Source organism: Salvia splendens, chromosome 18 (assembly GCF_004379255.2).
Source record: "Salvia splendens isolate huo1 chromosome 18, SspV2, whole genome shotgun sequence".
In the NCBI taxonomy this organism is placed as follows: Eukaryota; Viridiplantae; Streptophyta; class Magnoliopsida; order Lamiales; family Lamiaceae; genus Salvia; species Salvia splendens.
This window is the reverse complement of record NC_056049.1, coordinates 15,187,096-15,203,519: the sequence shown is the minus strand read 5'-3', so window position 1 is coordinate 15,203,519 and position 16,424 is coordinate 15,187,096. Positions and strand designations below refer to the sequence as shown.

The window sequence follows — 16,424 nt, the reverse complement described above, 5'->3', positions numbered from 1 at the left end:
ACATCGAATTTGAGCCCCAGGAAGCCTGGGAGGAACTTACTCACCCTGACGCAGGGCAGTTCCAGTCCACGATTTCCCGCTCCGTCCACTTCAACAACCCAATTTTGCGTCTGGTACGGCTTTACCTGGATTTTAATTTGTTGGGGCAATCAAATTCCGCCGTCCGAACTTCAATGACCGAACTGTACCTCCTCTGGTGTGCCAAGCGCGGGAGGACAGTGCACCTGGGCTTCTGGACCGCGTACCAGTGTCACCTCATCGCCACCCACCCAGCGAGGAACCTCTCCCTCTGCCATATATTGGAAGTTTTTGTCAGGAACAACATAGCTATCTCGGAGGGAGAGGACTTATCCCCCTTGACGATGGTCGACCCTCCTGGCCTCTTTGATAGAGCTGGTACAAGCGGTCACGGAGGCCAGGAAGTCGGATCACAAGGACCCCAAACAGTGAGAGAGGAAGCCGAGGTGCCGGCAGCTACCGAGGAGCCGGCGAAGGATGATGAGGACCAAGCTAGAACGGAGAAGGAACAACTGGAGGAGCAACCTGCACCACCTGCCCCGCGAAGGAGCAGGAGACATCGATAGACCCCCCCATACTGACAAGTTAGTTTTCTTTTTAGTTTTCTGTTTTTTTAGGTTTTCGTATTTGTTTCTTTTAATGTTTGTTTAGGTAGTTAATTTGTGTTTGTGCGCAGACTCCACTTCATAACACTTAGCCTATTTTATAGTCTAAGTGTGAGAAGTAAAGGTTTGTATCGTTTGAGCATGCTTTTCTATGTTTTCTTCTTATGTTTTCTTTCGTGTGCATGTTGACTCGCACTTAGTCCATGGCATGGCCTAAGTGTGAGAAGTGTGTATAAATGAGTTTGTGTCTTAGGTTTCTGTTTAGGTTTTTAAACTCTTCCACTTAGCCTATTCTATAGTCTAAGTGTGAGAAGTTTCGTTTCTAGTATGTTGTTTTGTTGTTTGTCTGCATATCCACCATACCGACCATTACCTTTTCCACTTCACAGCCCTATCTGAGGGCAGACACTTGTGCAGTGGGAGGGGGGACGCAATGGTCAGTATGATGTATATGGTCTATGTTTGTGCTTATGTCTTGTTAGGTCTAGTTTTTTGTTTTGTGTGTTGATTGGGCTTAAAACTCAACTGACTCGAGCTGACGGTGTGGGGAATTGAGGGAGATAAGACATGCTGGAAAACCGAAACCATCCTCCCTAGTACCTCCTAGTCAGGATAGATGATGTGAGTATGAGAGAAAAGCCCATACTTAGAGCCAAACACAAAAGCCCTCTTAAAATGTGAGTTATAAGCTTTAAGTGGAACCACTTTCCACACATATTGAAAAGAAAAGAGTGGCTGCCACAAATTGCCTAGGGTGAAGTGACCACGGGTAGCAAACACTGAAGGCAGTAGGAAACCCCCATAAAAAAAAACCACCTTTAGAACCCTTCTTTTTTAGCCTTCTATATCCAGATAAACACCCCTAGCCACTGGGACTGTGTGTGCAAGGCATGAGGTGAATGAAGCTTACTGGCCAGAAAGATATACAAAAAGGCAGAAACCAGCTGGGCAAGGAAGTTTGGAAGAAAATCGACCAGGGAGTTATCCCAGGTCCAAAAAAGAAGAAGAAGGTATAAGGGTGGCGAAGCCACAAAGAAAAAAAGGGGGGAAAGAAAAAAAAGGGGGGAAAGAAAAGATGAAGGAAAATGGTCAGAAAAACTTGGCCACAAAAAAATGAAGAAGGCACAAGGGTGGCGAAGCCACAAGAAGCTACTGACCAGTTGGAGATCAAAACCAGAAGTGCCAGCCAAGAAGAGCAACTAACCAGAGGCCGAAATGCACACAGTTCCCCCACATAAAATAAAATAGAAGTTTTTTGAACCTTAGAGCCTTAGGAACATCCACCCAAAACACTACAAACCAATAGCCCCGTTCAAGCCTTTAAGCCCTTCAGTAGTTCCACGTGAAATCTAAGTCCGAAGCAATTGTGGTTGAGCACTATGAGAGAACAGTCCTAACATTCCCGGAGAGGTATGAGTGACTGAGTGAACCTAGTGTTTGTCCGAAAGTTTGGGCGATCTTGACGAGCGGATATACTGACTGGGAGAGAAAGGGGGGCGGCGGAAGTTCAAGGCTGTCTAAGGCCGGATTGCACCTGATCCCGAGGGGAGGGATGGTTGAAAATATAGACCAATCTTTGTGTTTAGTCTTTCTGTGTTCGTTTATGTGTTTTCTTTTCTGTGCTTGTTTTTGTGTTTTTTATTTTCTCTTTTCGTTGTAGTCTAGGGTCTAGTTTAGGATTAAGTCGGTCAGGGGAGTAACCAGGCTAGAATTCGACTTATTTCTTTTTGTTTGTTTTTCACGCTTGAGGACAAGCATGTGGTAAGTGTTAGCAGTTTGATAAGTCGTATTCTAGGCCTTGGTTACTGGTCAGGCCTTGGTTACTGGTCAGTATGATGTGCATAATTGGATTATATCTGCAAAACAGTTGCTTAAGTGTGCAGGATGAGTGTTCTAGCCAGTAGGCAAAGCTTCAGATACTTCAGGTGAAAATGGCGTCAGAACGATTACATACTGACCATGATGCATGCAAAAAAATATGGCTCGAGGTGGAGAAGAAGGATAGCTGGGGCTGGTCAACCGCAATTAAGGGCAGAGAAGTCATTTCGCAATGAGGTTTTACCCTAAAATCAAGGGCAAGCCTCCCTATAAAAGGAAGCCACTTGGAGAGATAAAAGGGGCGTTCATTCATCATCATCCATTCTTAGGTAGAATTCTCTCGGTAGTTCAGTCTTTCAGCCCAGTCCAGAGGCTCATTCCTTGCCACAACCATGATCACCTGAGTTCCAGAAGTCTCCGGAGTTCCAGAAGTTCTCGTTCCAGCCAGCGTGTCTCGTAGTGTCAACAGTTTCATCGCCCGGAGTGGCAAAAACAATCTTTATTTGCTTTCTAGTTAATCTTGTTCGTTTTTCTCTACGTTGGATCTTTCGCATTTCCAGTATTTTGCTTATTTTGAAGTCTTGGTTGTGATCCAAATGTTTTCTAAATTGCTATGAAGTTGTTTCGTTCGGTTGTATCGTTGTTCTTTCTTCTTTCTGCCTAGATAGCTTAGATCTAGCTGTTACGGTAATTTCCAGTGTTGAATCGCATGTTTTCATTTCTGTAGTTAATCTGCCTGAGTTTAGATTTTAGATCTGAGATGGTTAAGGTTGAAAGCCTAGTTTACGTGATTTCTGCCACCTTGCATGTCGACCAGTAAGCATAATTGCAGTTTCAGTGTTTGATCTTTTGATTTGGAGTTTAGTAGATCCGTTTTTGTGAAGTTGTTAATCTGCATTTCTCGTTCATGGAACCTGAGTTGTTTGATTTGTGTTCAGACTTGCTGGAGAAGACAATGTCCACATCCAAATTTGGGACCACATTTACTTTTTAGTTACTTTTTGCTTGTCCTTTACTTTTCCTTACTTTTCAGCTGTTACTTTTCAGACCTGTAGGCCTAGTCACCTAACTACCACTTTTTCCTCTGATATTCTGTTTAACCTTTTATAGTAAACTCGTACCTTGCACATTTATTAGCCAAAAACCATGTTTCCCACTTTCCACGTACACAGCCGCCTGTCCAACACCTTTCCCACCTCCTAGTTAGTAGAGTACCACCTTAAATTCCAGCCAAGATAAGTCTCAACCCAAAGCGTGGTAGCTAACCAAACCCTCCAGAATATCATTGCAATAGTTTTAGCGCACCATCTCTGTGGGATTCGACCCCTACCTTTATTATACTACCCAGTAGAAGAGGGTTGAGGATTCTTTGAAAGGAGAAGACTATTACTTGACTATGCCTGTGGAGCTTGAAGATGTTGAGGTGTTGTTTTCTTTTCCCCCTCTTACCTTTAGTATGCTAGCTGAATACATTATTATTTGGGGCATCATGATAGATATTTTTGACTAACTGGTCCATTTTTCTTTTCAACCAAGAGAAATGAGTTTGGAAGAAATTGAGAGCAGATTAGGATCCCTTATTCAAGTAGAGACATTACTCAACTAAGGTCTGTTATGTGTTTTTCCTCTTAAGATATGGTTTTGCATCAAGGGTTCTTGTATGCCACTGTTTAGGTATAAACATGTCCATCAACCGTATGATTTGCAGTAAGGGAAACAATGATTGCATGTTTGGTCTCTTAAATGAGATTTTAGTCACAATATCCTGCGTCAGAGAAATTTGTTACAAATGGAAACAATTTATCTGGCTTTGATGCTAATGTATGGTTAGAAAAATAACTCTTGACCGGTGCATCTGTTTCATAGATGATTAGGTCTCATTATATTTTTATCGTTCTTCTGTTTTTCTTAAGGAAAATTTTTCTGGTTAGTTAATATGCTCCCGTTGAAGATTGTCAGTCATTCCATGTGTGGTTTCTTTGTCTACCTAAATATTTTATAGATTCAGCAACGTTAGTATGAAATTTTTCTTAGTTATTCCTCCTCCTATGTTTACAGTTATATGGATCCTATAATCTGCTTGTTTTGAATTTTCCTTTTGCTCTTAAGATAAACCTTTATCAATTCTGTTGCCATTTTTTAATTTAGAAAAATGTATCATGTATATTTGAAGCAAAATAGTATATGGGGTGTGGATTGACTGCTTTGTTTATTGGTCTTTTCTAAAAAGGTTAGATAATCTTGTAGTATACATGTTGTCTTTGGTTCTTCTATGTTAGAGTATTAAACTTTTGAGATGCTTTTGTATGAAATGCATTAGAAACGAGGCCACCCATTCAAAATTGTTATCTTGCTAATGATAAAATCTGTAGTACAATTTTTAATTTATGAATTTTTTGTTTCAGTTGTTGTGTCTTTTAAAGAGTAGGTTGAATCACAAACTGATTTGGATCCATCTGTTGAGAGGTCGATCCATTTACTTTGTGTTATTCCCAACTGGAATGAGAAAAATGTTCAGGTGCTGCATCCAGAAACTTAAAATTTTTACATAATTTCTTTGTTGTTATCGACTACTTGGAATGTTGAACTTGCTTAAGCATGGTCTGATGAACAGGTCCTGCATGAAGTTATTGATATTGTCACCCAAATCACTGCAGTAGCATCGAAGCTTCCTAAAGAGTGTGTTGTGAGAAAATCTTCAAATGGTGTAAGAGGAAAGAGGCTGCTGCTGAACTAACAGAACTTGCATCCACTAAAAAGATTGCTCTTGGAGATTTTTTAGAAGTTTGTCGAACAATAAATAAGGTGTCAATCCAGTTCTCTCTTGACTTTATGCACAACATATTGTTGGTGTTAATATCGTGACCAAGTAATTGGTGTTGCCTGAGCAACATTTTTGAATCTTCCAGGTTACTATAAGAAAAAAAGGAAAAAAAGGGAAAAAAAGAAAAGGAAAAAAAGGATAAAGGGGAAAAAAGGAAAAAAAAGGAAAAATAAAAGAAAAAAGAAGTAGAGACGATTACTCAACTAGGCCTGTTGAGGATGAAGATGTTTAGGTGTGAGCTGCTGTTTTCTTTTCCCCTCTTACCGTTTGTATGATGGCTTAATACATTATTAGGGACATCACAATAGATATTTTTGACTAACCGTCCCATTTTTTTTACAGCCAAGAGATCAGTTTGGAAGAGATTGAGAGCATATTAGGAATTCAAGTAGAGACGATTACTCAACTAACAGAACTTGCATCCTCCAAAAAGATTGCTTTTGGAGATTCTTCATAAGTTTGTCGAACAATAAAGAAGGTATGCTATGGTTTCCATTACCACAAGTCCACAAGTTAATCCAGTTCTCTCTTGACTTTATACATCGCATATTGTTGTTGTTAATATCTTGACCAAGTAATTGGTGTTGCCTGAGCAATATTTTTGAATCTTGCAGCTTATATCACAGATGTAAACCGTTGCTGTTGCAGCTGAAGCTATTCAAGCACTGGGCAACCTTTATAGGGGTCTGAGAACACTTCCCAAGGAAAAGGACAAAAAAGGAAAAGAAAACAAAAATAAAAAGAAAAAAAAAGAAAAAAGGGGGAAAAAAGAAAAAAAAGGAAAAAAAGAAAGAAAAAAGAAGTAGAGACGATTATTCAACTAAAACCTGTGGAGCATGAAGATGTTGGGGTTTGAGCTACTGTTTTCTTTTCCCCTCTTACCTTTTGTATAATGTCTTATTAGAAAATAGTGTTATAAGACCTCCTGTTATGAGAATTGTTGACCTTTCATCGTTTGTTGCGGTCTTCAGCTATACATAACAACTGTAGGTATCCAAAAACTTGAGAGATATACAAGGTTCTGCTTTAGCTATTATTAGCGAATAGCGAATGATTAAAGCCATATGGTGCTTCTAAAGGTATTATGCTACTTTCCATTATAACTCATTTATCTCATAATCAAAAATATATTAGGTTATTCCACTTTTTGATATCATTATATTGATTTTTCTCGTGCCACATATCCATTGCAGATAATTATAATTCTGGTAGCATTTTATTCATACTGTTTATATTTTATTTTCAAAAAGGTTCAAATGGTGTGAGAGGAAAGAGGTTGTCGCTGAACTAACAGAACTTGCATCCACCAAAAAGATTACTCCTGTAGATTTTTCGGAAGTTTGTCGAACAATAAAGAAGGTATGCTATGGTTTCAATGGCCGCAAGTCCACAAGTTAATTCAGTTCTCTCTTGACTCTATGTAGAACATGTTGTTGGTGTTAATATTGTGACTATGTAATCGGTGTTGCCTTAGCAACATTTTTTAATCTTGCAGGTTACAGATGTAAACATTACGATAGGAAGAAAAAAAGGAAAAAAAAAAGCGTTGTTGCAGCTGAACCTATTCAAGCTCTGGGCAACCTGTATAGAGAACACTTCCCAAAAAAAGAAAAGAAAAAGGAAAAAAAAGAAAAGAATAAAGAGGAAAAAGTAAACAAATGGAAAAAAGAAAAAAAGGAATAAAAAAGGAAAAAAAATGAGAAAAAAGTAGAGATTATCACTCAACTATGCCTCTGGAGCTTGAAGATGTTGAGGTGCTGTTTTCTTTTCCCCCTCTTACCTTCGGTATGATAGCTGAATGCATTATTATTTGGGACATCACGATAGATATTTTTGACTAACAACCCATTTTTCTTTACAGCCAAGAGAAATGAGTTTGGAAGAGATTGAGAGCAGATTAGGATCTCTTATTCAAGTAGAGACGATTACTCAACTAAAATGTGCGGTGTGGAAAGAGCGGCTTAAAGGTTAGGGTTCAAATTATTACTTGACCTTATTTGCATCGTGGGCTCATTGTATCCCACTTTTTGGGTGTAAACATGTCCCTCAACCGTATGATTTACATGGAAATTTGTTACTGGATTTATGTGTGTTTTCTCCCTTAAGTTATGGTTTTGCATCGTGGGTTCATTGTATCCCACTTATTGGTTATAAAAATGTCCATCAACCGTATGTTTGGTCTCATTCTGAGATTTTAGACACAATATCCTGCATTCTAGAATACATATGTCCTGATAATTCTTATCTAACATATTTAAACAATCTTGGATCCTTTCTTGACTCTTGATCTTCTTTAACTTCGATAGGGTACTTGAATTTCTTCAAGAGCTTCTGGATCTGTTGAGAAATGAGGGGCTACACTATCAGAAGGTAACTGATGTGATGTGCTTTTCTTTATTGTTATGAGTTTTCTGTCTGTAAGTTAATGTCAAATGATTCTGGTTGTTTTGAATTGGATTGAATTTCTTTTTATTTTTTTTCAGAAAGTAATATCTCAAGCAGTATCTAATGTCTTATTATCTTGGACTGCAGTCTGGACATAACATTGAAAAGTTCGAGAAAAAATGCATGAACTGATGAACCAAGTCATCCAAACATATTCTGCTGCAACGACTATTCCTTAAATTTTACAGGGTTTGCGTTCTAGGAACAACAGAACGAGGACCGAGTCCGCTGACCATGTTGGAGTCTTATTAGATAACTATGGAGCTGAGGTAACGAGTTAGCCAACAACCTTATTTATTCTTCATTGCATAAGTCTCTAGTGCTTTATTGTTTTTGTGTGCTATATCGTTCCATGTATTCCTGTTGGCAGGTAATTAGCCAGTTAAAATCCTTGCAAATTGTCACAAGTTAACTGCTGAACGACATGGGGACACCCCAAAGCTGTGTTAAATAATTTGGCTATAGGTTATAATATTCTTGGTAAGCTTATAACTTACTATTGTTGGGTTGTTCATTTAGACTTTTTATACTATATTCATTGTTTCTTAAGCTATGAAAGTTGTGGCAAGTGAATGCATAGTTATTACTTTTGTTTTGAACATTTGTCGCCATGAGTGAGGCGCCATGGCAGTGCCATGGCCTTTGTTTTTAGCCCTGAACCCTGCCCAATTAATAAAATAAAAGGACAAGTTAACTCAAAACTTGGGGCTTTTTTTAGAATCAGTTTACAGTCCCTCGAAAACACCCTACTTCGCCATGAATGTGGCGCCATGGCGGTGCCACCCACAGTGCCCTAGTTTCCCTGCCGCCCTCTGCCTTGGCTGAATGATCTAATGATAATTAAAATTTTATTAATAAATAAGTAATAATAATAATAATAATAATTTTAATATAATCAATAATATTAAAATTATTTTAAGATTTTCTTAATGAATTATTAATGAAAAACATAATAATAGTTGTTATAATATTTTTTATTATTATAATGCATAATTTTATTATTTAAATTCAGATTTTCTTAATAAGTAAATATATAGCATAATAATAAGAAATAATAATATAATAATAATAATTATTATTATTATAATTATTAATTAGTATTTTGATGTAGTTAGAATGTAATTTAAAATTTTCATTAAAATTTTCATAATTGGTTATTACTAAATTATAAAAAAATTTGATCAGCCTGAAAGATTCAAACAAGGTTGGTGCGGATTTATTTTTTAGGGCAATAAGGTGCAAATATTTTGGTAACTGCAGGCTGCAAACAGTGCTTGTATCTTGTTTTGGAAATAAAAGAGATTATTAACTTAGTGTTACTCTCGCAGGATGACAGGGAAAGGATTATTGTTCGCAGATTCAAATTTGAAGAATTGAGAATAGAGGAAATTCAAGATCTTGAGGTTTCCAATCTATTTTAAGATATCTTTGTTAATTTTGGGGATTAGATTTTCCACACCCCAGAGGAAGCCTTCATACAACTTTTGAGAACTTTTGTCAGCTTTTGGGTTTGGGTAAATGGTGTTAGACCATTAGTGTTGACTTGTTTTTACATTCTTTATAGATCCTTGTAAGTGACTTTGCTTTACCTCTCAAACATAATGATGTCATGAAATACTTTCGAGAGGATCTTCATCGGAGGCTCTTAAGTGCTGACTTCAAAGATCAAGTTGATGGCATTGAGATATTGCAGAAGGTTCTTTCAACATAAATTCTAGTTTCTATTCTGTAACTTGAAATTTTCTTTTAACCTTCGATTAGTTTTTTTTATTGGCAATGTAGTCATTTGTAGCAGTTGTAAATCTTACATGTAGTTTTGAGAGGCAAATGCTCATATTTTTCTCTGATGTTGGTGGTGTTATAATTAGTAAGCTTTTGGTTATTTCTTATATGATAGTTTTTACTTGATTTGGTCGATCTGTCTCGTCAAGCATTAGGTCCGAAAGCAGCCCTAAAGACAGCTAAACCGATTGGTCATGGCGACCGCGAATCTCGGCATGGAAGGAGAAATGGACCATTCTTCAGTTTTTTTTTGGTTAATATCTTTATTTTGAACCATAAATTATTTGTTAATTGATGTCCTATTTATTCAGAGAGGTGTACCTAACAAGGGATCCAGGCAAGAATCCATCTTGTCTGTTCAAGACATCAACATTCAGTCACATGTTTTGATCAGCCTGAAAGATTCAAACAAGGTTGGTGCAGATTTATTTTTTAGGGCAATAAGGTGCAAATATTTTGGTAACTGCAGGCTGCAAACAGTGCATGTATCTTGTTTTGGAAATAAAAGAGATTATTAACTTAGTGTTACTCTCGCAGGATGACAGGGAAAGGATTATTGTTCGCAGATTCAAATTTGAAGAATTGAGAATAGAGGAAATTCAAGATCTTGAGGTTTCCAATCTATTTTAAGATATCTTTATTAATTTTGGGGATTAGATTTTCCACACCCCAGAGGAAGCCTTCATACAACTTTTGAGAACTTTTGTCAGCTTTTGGGTTTGGGTAAATGGTGTTAGACCATTAGTGTTGACTTGTTTTTACATTCTTTATAGATCCTTGTAAGTGACTTTGCTTTACCTCTCAAACAGAATGATGTCATGAAATACTTTCGAGAGGATCTTCATCGGAGGCTCTTAAGTGCTGACTTCAAAGATCAAGTTAATGGCATTGAGATGTTGCAGAAGGTTCTTTCAACATAAATTCTAGTTTCTATTCTGTAACTTGAAATTTTCTTTTAAGCTTCGATTAGTTTTTTTTTTATGTCAGCATGCCGTGTGCTTAGCTATCTGAATTTATCCAATGATATTATGAAAAAGAAATGAGAGGTATCATATTTGTTGAGTATTCTCAAGACACTTGTTATTAGAACATTTGTTTATTCAGTTTGTTTGTGGAATTGCTAAAATTACAAATTGTTATTGATTTTCCAATATCTAGCTTTCTAATGATGTTACAACTAGTGCATATATATATGTTCGGATTATTCTTATCTATCATATTTAAACTATCTCTCTTGACCTTCTGTAATTTTGATAAGGTACTTGAAATTATTCCCGAGCTTCTGGATATGTTGAGAAATGAGGGTTACACTATGACAGAAGTAGAGGAAACCATCTTTCTTCCTGGCTTGGTTGAGAAGGTAACTGATTTGTTAACTGTCTATTTGATATGCTTTTATTTGTTGTTAAGAGTTTTTCTAGCTATATGTCTTTGGCATGTGATTCTGGCTGTTTTTGAATTGGATTGAATTTCTTTTTTATTTTAAAATGTAATATCTCAACCAGCATCTCCAAAGTGTTATTAAGCTAAGGAAGTTGTTGTGGAGAGTGAATGCATAGTTATTACTTTTGTTTTGAACATTGTCTTTCCTGATAATTCTACAAATTATATAGGTGATGATATTTGGATATATGTCAGGATCCTTACCGAGGCACAATTAAGTATGTTGAACTTGCTGTTATTTATGTATACTCTATAATATACTGAAATGATGGAGTGGAATGTCTTTGGACCCAAATATGTTCCAAATTGTAGTGTGACAAGGCAAGACATTCATTGTAAACTGTTTCTATAATTTATATTTGCATAATATTGAAGGGAAAAAATATTAATGACCTCATTGGTCCTTTCCTTTTTGGTTATGGTAATAAGTTTTTAATGCCCACAGGTCTAATCCAGTTGAACAAAGTGGGGACTTATCAAGACCCGTTGGCATCCCAACATTCAATCATTATAGACTACCAATGCCGCAATCATTATAGACTACCAATGCCGCAGGCTTAGTCTACTGTTGGGCTAAAATCATAGAATATGGTTCTCCTGAACAGGGTAGGGGGTAAAGATGAGGAATATTTTTCAATGGAATGCTTTTTCAGAAGATTAGGTATGTCTTTGAAATATCTGCTCAGATTTGTTAATCGATGCATTTGAAAAAAGTTGTCCGAAGAACCAATAGTATGATAATTTGTTAATATTAGTTATGGGGAATCAATAGTCTTCGAATCACATTTAATCTATTAGGGACATCTTAACTAACTTAATGTGTAGACAATTCTTTGGATTTTAGTTTGAAAAGTTTGTACAGTACTGAGGAAGCAAATAGACTGACATTTTTTTAAAAGATCTAACAAGATTGCATTACTGAGTGGTTGATGTTGGTCAGTAATATCTTAAAATGTTAAAAATTGTATGTTCACATGATCTCATATAATTATTGGTTTTTCAAAATTGTATTAGCACTTTACTTAATGCTTGAATTAGAACTTTTTTTATCTACATTTCTAATTTTGTCTACTGATAATATCTCTGATTCTGTTTTGTTTGTCCAATGTCATTTCTACGTTTATTTGGGCAATTATAGCTTTCTCTTGAGAAACTTATTGTTGTTTTTGGCAACAGGCTGATGAAGGCGTGAAAGGTGTGCTATGAATTGTCACAAGCAACTGCTGATCCCAAGAGTAGCACAATGGGCTGATAAAATATATCACCGTTTCTTCATTCTACTTTATCATACCGAGCTACTCCACCAAAAAATCTCGTGCCATTAATGAAATATAATAATAATTATAATATTTTTATTATTATTATAATGTATGATTTTCTTAATTAGATTCAGATTTCTAAATAATAAAATAATATCAATAATAATAATTATAGTTATTATTAGTATATGAATGTAGTAGAATATAATTCACAGTTTCAAATTTTCATTAAAATTTTCTTAATTAGTTATTACGTACTAAATTAAAACAAAAACATATAATAATAATAATAATAATTATTATTATTATTATGACGATTTTATATTTTGATTATTGAACCAAGACATATTATATAATTGCTTATGACATTATGCTTTCTATATTGTTTTAATAACCGATACTCTTATATATGACAAACTAACCTAGTTTCTTTACAGCTAACAGATATGAGTTTGGAAGAGATTTGGAGAAGATTAGGATCCCTTATTGATTCAGAGACGATTACTCAACTAAAAAGTGTTGTGTGGAAAGAGCGGCTTGAAGGTTAGGGTTCAAATTACTGCATGACCTTATTTATGACAGTTGTATATTTAGGTCATATTTATGTGTGTTCATTGTAATGATATTATGAAAAAAAAATAGAGTTATCATATTTGTTTTTTTGTCAGCATGCCGTGTGCTTAGCTGTCTGAATTTATCTAATGATATTATGAAAAAAAAATGAGAGTTATCATACTTGTTGAGTATTCTCAAGACACTTGTTATTAGAACATTTCTTTATTCAGTTTGTTTGTGGAATTGCTAAAATTACAAATTGTTATTGATTTTCCAATATCTAGCTCTCTATAGATGTTACAGCCAGTGAATATATATGTTCGGATAATTCTTATCTATCATATTTAAAATATCTCTCTTGACCTTCTACAACTTTGATAAGGTACTTGAATTTATTCACGAGCTTCTGGATATGTTGAGAAATGAGGGCTACACTATGACAAAAGTTTAGGAAACCATCTTTCTTCCTTGCTTGGCTGAGAAGGTAACTGATTTGTTAACTGTCTATGTGATATGTTGTTAATAGTCTTCTGGCTATATGTCTTTGGCATGTGATTTCGGCTGTTTTTGAATTGGATTGAATTTCTTTTTTTTAAATGTAATATCTCAATCAGTATCCAAAGTTTTGTTAAGCTAAGGAAGTTGTGGCGAGTGAATGCATAGTTATTACTTCTGTTTTGAACATCGTCTTTCCTGATAATTCTGAAAATTATGTAGGTGATGATATTTGGATATATGTCAGGAAGCTCCGAGGTATGTTGAACTTGTTGTTATTTATGTATACTCTATAATATACTTAAATGATCGAGAGGAATGACTTTGGACCCAAATCTGTTCCAAATTGTTGTGTATCAAGGCAATACATTCATTGTAAATTGTTGCTATAATTTATATTTGCATACTATTAAAGGGAAAAATTATTAATGACCTCATTGGTCCTTTCCTTTTTGGTTATGGTAATTAGTTATTAATGACCTCATTGGCCCATAGGTCTGATCCAGCTGAACAAAGTGGGGACATATCAAGACCCATGGGCATCCCAACATTCAATCATTACTCAAACTTTTATGTACTGAATTACTGATTGTCTATAATCAACACCACTATCCAAACTGATTTGCTATTTTACCCTTGAACACATGTCTTAATAATTTATAAGATGTGTTCACTTTCTACTAATTTATGTTTTTTTTGAACTCTCAGGGAGAACTATGGCGTTTCTGAAATCCACACAGATAGACTACCAATGCCGCAGACTTAGTCTGGTATTGGGCTCACAGACTGGAATGAAGCTTTAAAAATCATAGAATATGGTTCTCCTGAACAGGGTAGGGGGTAATGATGAGGAATATTTTTCAATGGAATGCTTTTCGGAAGATTAGGTATGTCTTTGAAATATCTACTCAGATTTGTTAATCGATGCATTTGAAAAAAGTTGCCCGAAGAACCAAATAGTGTGATAATTTTTTAATATTAGTTATTGGGAATCAACAGTCTTCGAATCCCATTTAATCTATTTTGGACATCTTAACTAACTTACTATGTAGATAATTCTTTGGATTTTAGTTTGAAAAGTTTGTACAATACTGAGGAAGCAAATAGATTGACATTTTTTTTAAAAGATCTAACAAGATTGCATTACTGAGTCGTTGATGCTGGTCGGTAATATCTTAAAATGTTAAAAATTGTATGTTCACATGATCTTATATAATTATTAGTTTTTCAAAATTGTATTAGCACTTTTCTTATTGCTTGAATTAGAACTTTGTTTATCCACTGTTCTAATTTTTCTTCATAATTTTGTGTACTGATAGTATCTCCGATTCTGTTTTGTTTGTCCGGTGTCATTTCTACGTTTATTTGGGCAATTATAGCTTTCTCTTGAGAAACTTATTGATGTTTTTTGGCAACAGGCTGTTGAAGGGATGAAAGGTGTGCTATGAATTGCAAATGCTGATCCCAAGAGATGTTTTGGTGCTGCATCTAGAAATCTAAATTTTTTACATAACTTCTTTGTTGTTACCGACTACTTGGACTACTGAACTTAACGTAAGAATGGTCTGTTGAGAAGGTCCTGCAACAAGTTATTTATGTTGTCACCCATATTGCTGCGACTGCATCAAAGTTTCCTAAAGAATGTGTTGTGCTTTTCCTTTCAGGTAATAATAGTTTGGTGCAATCATAACCATGAAAATTTATTTGCATTTCTTTGATTGGCTATGTAGTTATTTGTCACAATCGTAACTCTTAAACGTAGTTATGAGATGCAAATGCATTTTTTCCTGATGTTTTTCTGATATTCGTCGAGTTAAAATTAATAAGCTTTTGGTTATTTCTTACGTATGCTAGTTTTTACTTGATAGGTATCACTCAAAGAGGAGCCGACATAAAGACTCGTGCTCAGGCCATGAAGTGTGTTTAACATCAAACATCTAAACCCCTCAAAAGTTGTCTTATTATTTTTTTTTTGGCATTCTTATTTATCGTGTGCATAATGAGTGTAGTATGTGCCACCTAAGTGTAGTGTATCTAGTGTGTTTATAGTTCGTGGAGTGTGTATATTTTTGTATAGTGCGTATATGTTTGTAGTGTGTATGTTTGCTGTAGTGTGATTGTATTGTGTGTGTAACATAGTGTCTGGATTTTGTATGTGTATGTGTATGTGTATGTGTGTGTGTGTGTGTGTGTGTAAACTGTGTTTTTTTGTGTATTGTGTATTTAGTCACGTTTGTTTTGTGTAGAGTATGAATTGTATGTATGAATTGTATGTATTTTGTTTATATATTTTGTCTATAGCATGTGTATTATGTGTAATTTATGTAGTGTGTGTATGTGTGGTGCTTGTATTTTGTGTATAGAGCGTGTATTTTATGTATCCAAGTGCTTTTATTTTGTGTATTGTGTGTGTTATGTGATATGTGTGTATTTTTTGTACATGTATTTTGTGTCCAATGTATAATGTGCATTTATGTGTAATTTATGTAGTGTGAGTATGTGCGGTGCTTGTATTTTGAGTACAGAGCGTGTATTTTGTGTAATATAATGTAGTATGTGTATATTGTGCATGAAATGTTTGTATTTTGTTTATAGTCTGTGTAATTTAAGGGTTCTGTCTATTTTGTGTATAGTGTATTTAGCCTTTTTTGTTTTGTGAACATTGTGTATAGCGGGTGTCCAATGTGTGTTTATTGTGTGCGCTTTGTTTGTATTTTTTGTTAGTGTTAGTCTGTATTATTTATTTTGTAGTGAGTGTGCAGCGCATTATTTGTATTTTGTATTTATAGGTTGTGTAACTGAGTGGGCAGTGTATTTGCAGTACATGTATGCTTTTGCATATGTATGTGCAGTGTGTATTTTCTATATGCAAGTTTATTTTCTATAATGTGTGTTTTATGTAGTGTGTGTATTATGTATTTTCTGTAGTTTGTGTATTTTGTATTTTGTATTTTGTATTTTCTGTAGTGTGTGTAGCACATAGTCTGTGTTTTGCATTTACAGTGCATGTATTTTGCGTATAATATGTTTAGTTTGTGTATATTGTGCAATATGTATAGTGATGTATTTGCCTTAAGTACATATTTTTTCTATATAGTGTGTTTACAGTGCATGTATTTTGCGTATATTGTGTAGTATTGTTTTGTGTATATTGTATATATATTTTGTGTGTAGTGTGTG

General features: G+C 35.1%; 1 protein-coding gene and 3 long non-coding RNA genes across 7 annotated transcripts; all 4 read left to right on the top strand.

The window, feature by feature from the left end:
* Nucleotides 1-3,834: 3,834 nt before the first annotated feature.
* LOC121776164 lies at nucleotides 3,835-9,107 on the top strand. 2 transcript variants are annotated; one of them, XR_006045250.1, is made up of 5 exons: nucleotides 3,835-3,864; nucleotides 7,127-7,232; nucleotides 7,572-7,635; nucleotides 7,798-7,979; nucleotides 9,039-9,107. It is a non-coding gene; the product is annotated as an uncharacterized LOC121776164 (long non-coding RNA). The 2 variants fall into 2 exon arrangements; XR_006045249.1 differs by lacking the exon at nucleotides 3,835-3,864 and adding an exon at nucleotides 6,947-7,019.
* Nucleotides 5,619-5,969, top strand: LOC121776166. The gene is made up of 2 exons (XR_006045252.1): nucleotides 5,619-5,743; nucleotides 5,880-5,969. It is a non-coding gene; the product is annotated as an uncharacterized LOC121776166 (long non-coding RNA).
* Nucleotides 9,108-9,729: 622 nt separating the features above from the next.
* LOC121776165 lies at nucleotides 9,730-10,849 on the top strand. The gene is made up of 4 exons (XR_006045251.1): nucleotides 9,730-9,905; nucleotides 10,030-10,104; nucleotides 10,302-10,397; nucleotides 10,751-10,849. It is a non-coding gene; the product is annotated as an uncharacterized LOC121776165 (long non-coding RNA).
* Nucleotides 10,850-12,637: 1,788 nt separating this feature from the next.
* Nucleotides 12,638-14,835, top strand: LOC121776559 (protein MOR1-like). 3 transcript variants are annotated; one of them, XM_042173740.1, is made up of 5 exons: nucleotides 12,638-12,737; nucleotides 13,467-13,502; nucleotides 13,740-13,818; nucleotides 13,953-14,131; nucleotides 14,663-14,835. In XM_042173740.1, exons 1-4 carry the CDS (start codon nucleotides 12,641-12,643, stop codon nucleotides 14,008-14,010), a joined length of 270 nt encoding a protein of 89 aa, XP_042029674.1. In that variant the 5' UTR covers nucleotides 12,638-12,640; the 3' UTR covers nucleotides 14,011-14,131; nucleotides 14,663-14,835. The 3 variants fall into 3 exon arrangements, 1 of the variants encoding a protein (XP_042029674.1); XR_006045324.1 differs by lacking the exon at nucleotides 13,740-13,818; XR_006045325.1 differs by lacking the exons at nucleotides 13,467-13,502; nucleotides 13,740-13,818.
* Nucleotides 14,836-16,424: the final 1,589 nt, after the last annotated feature.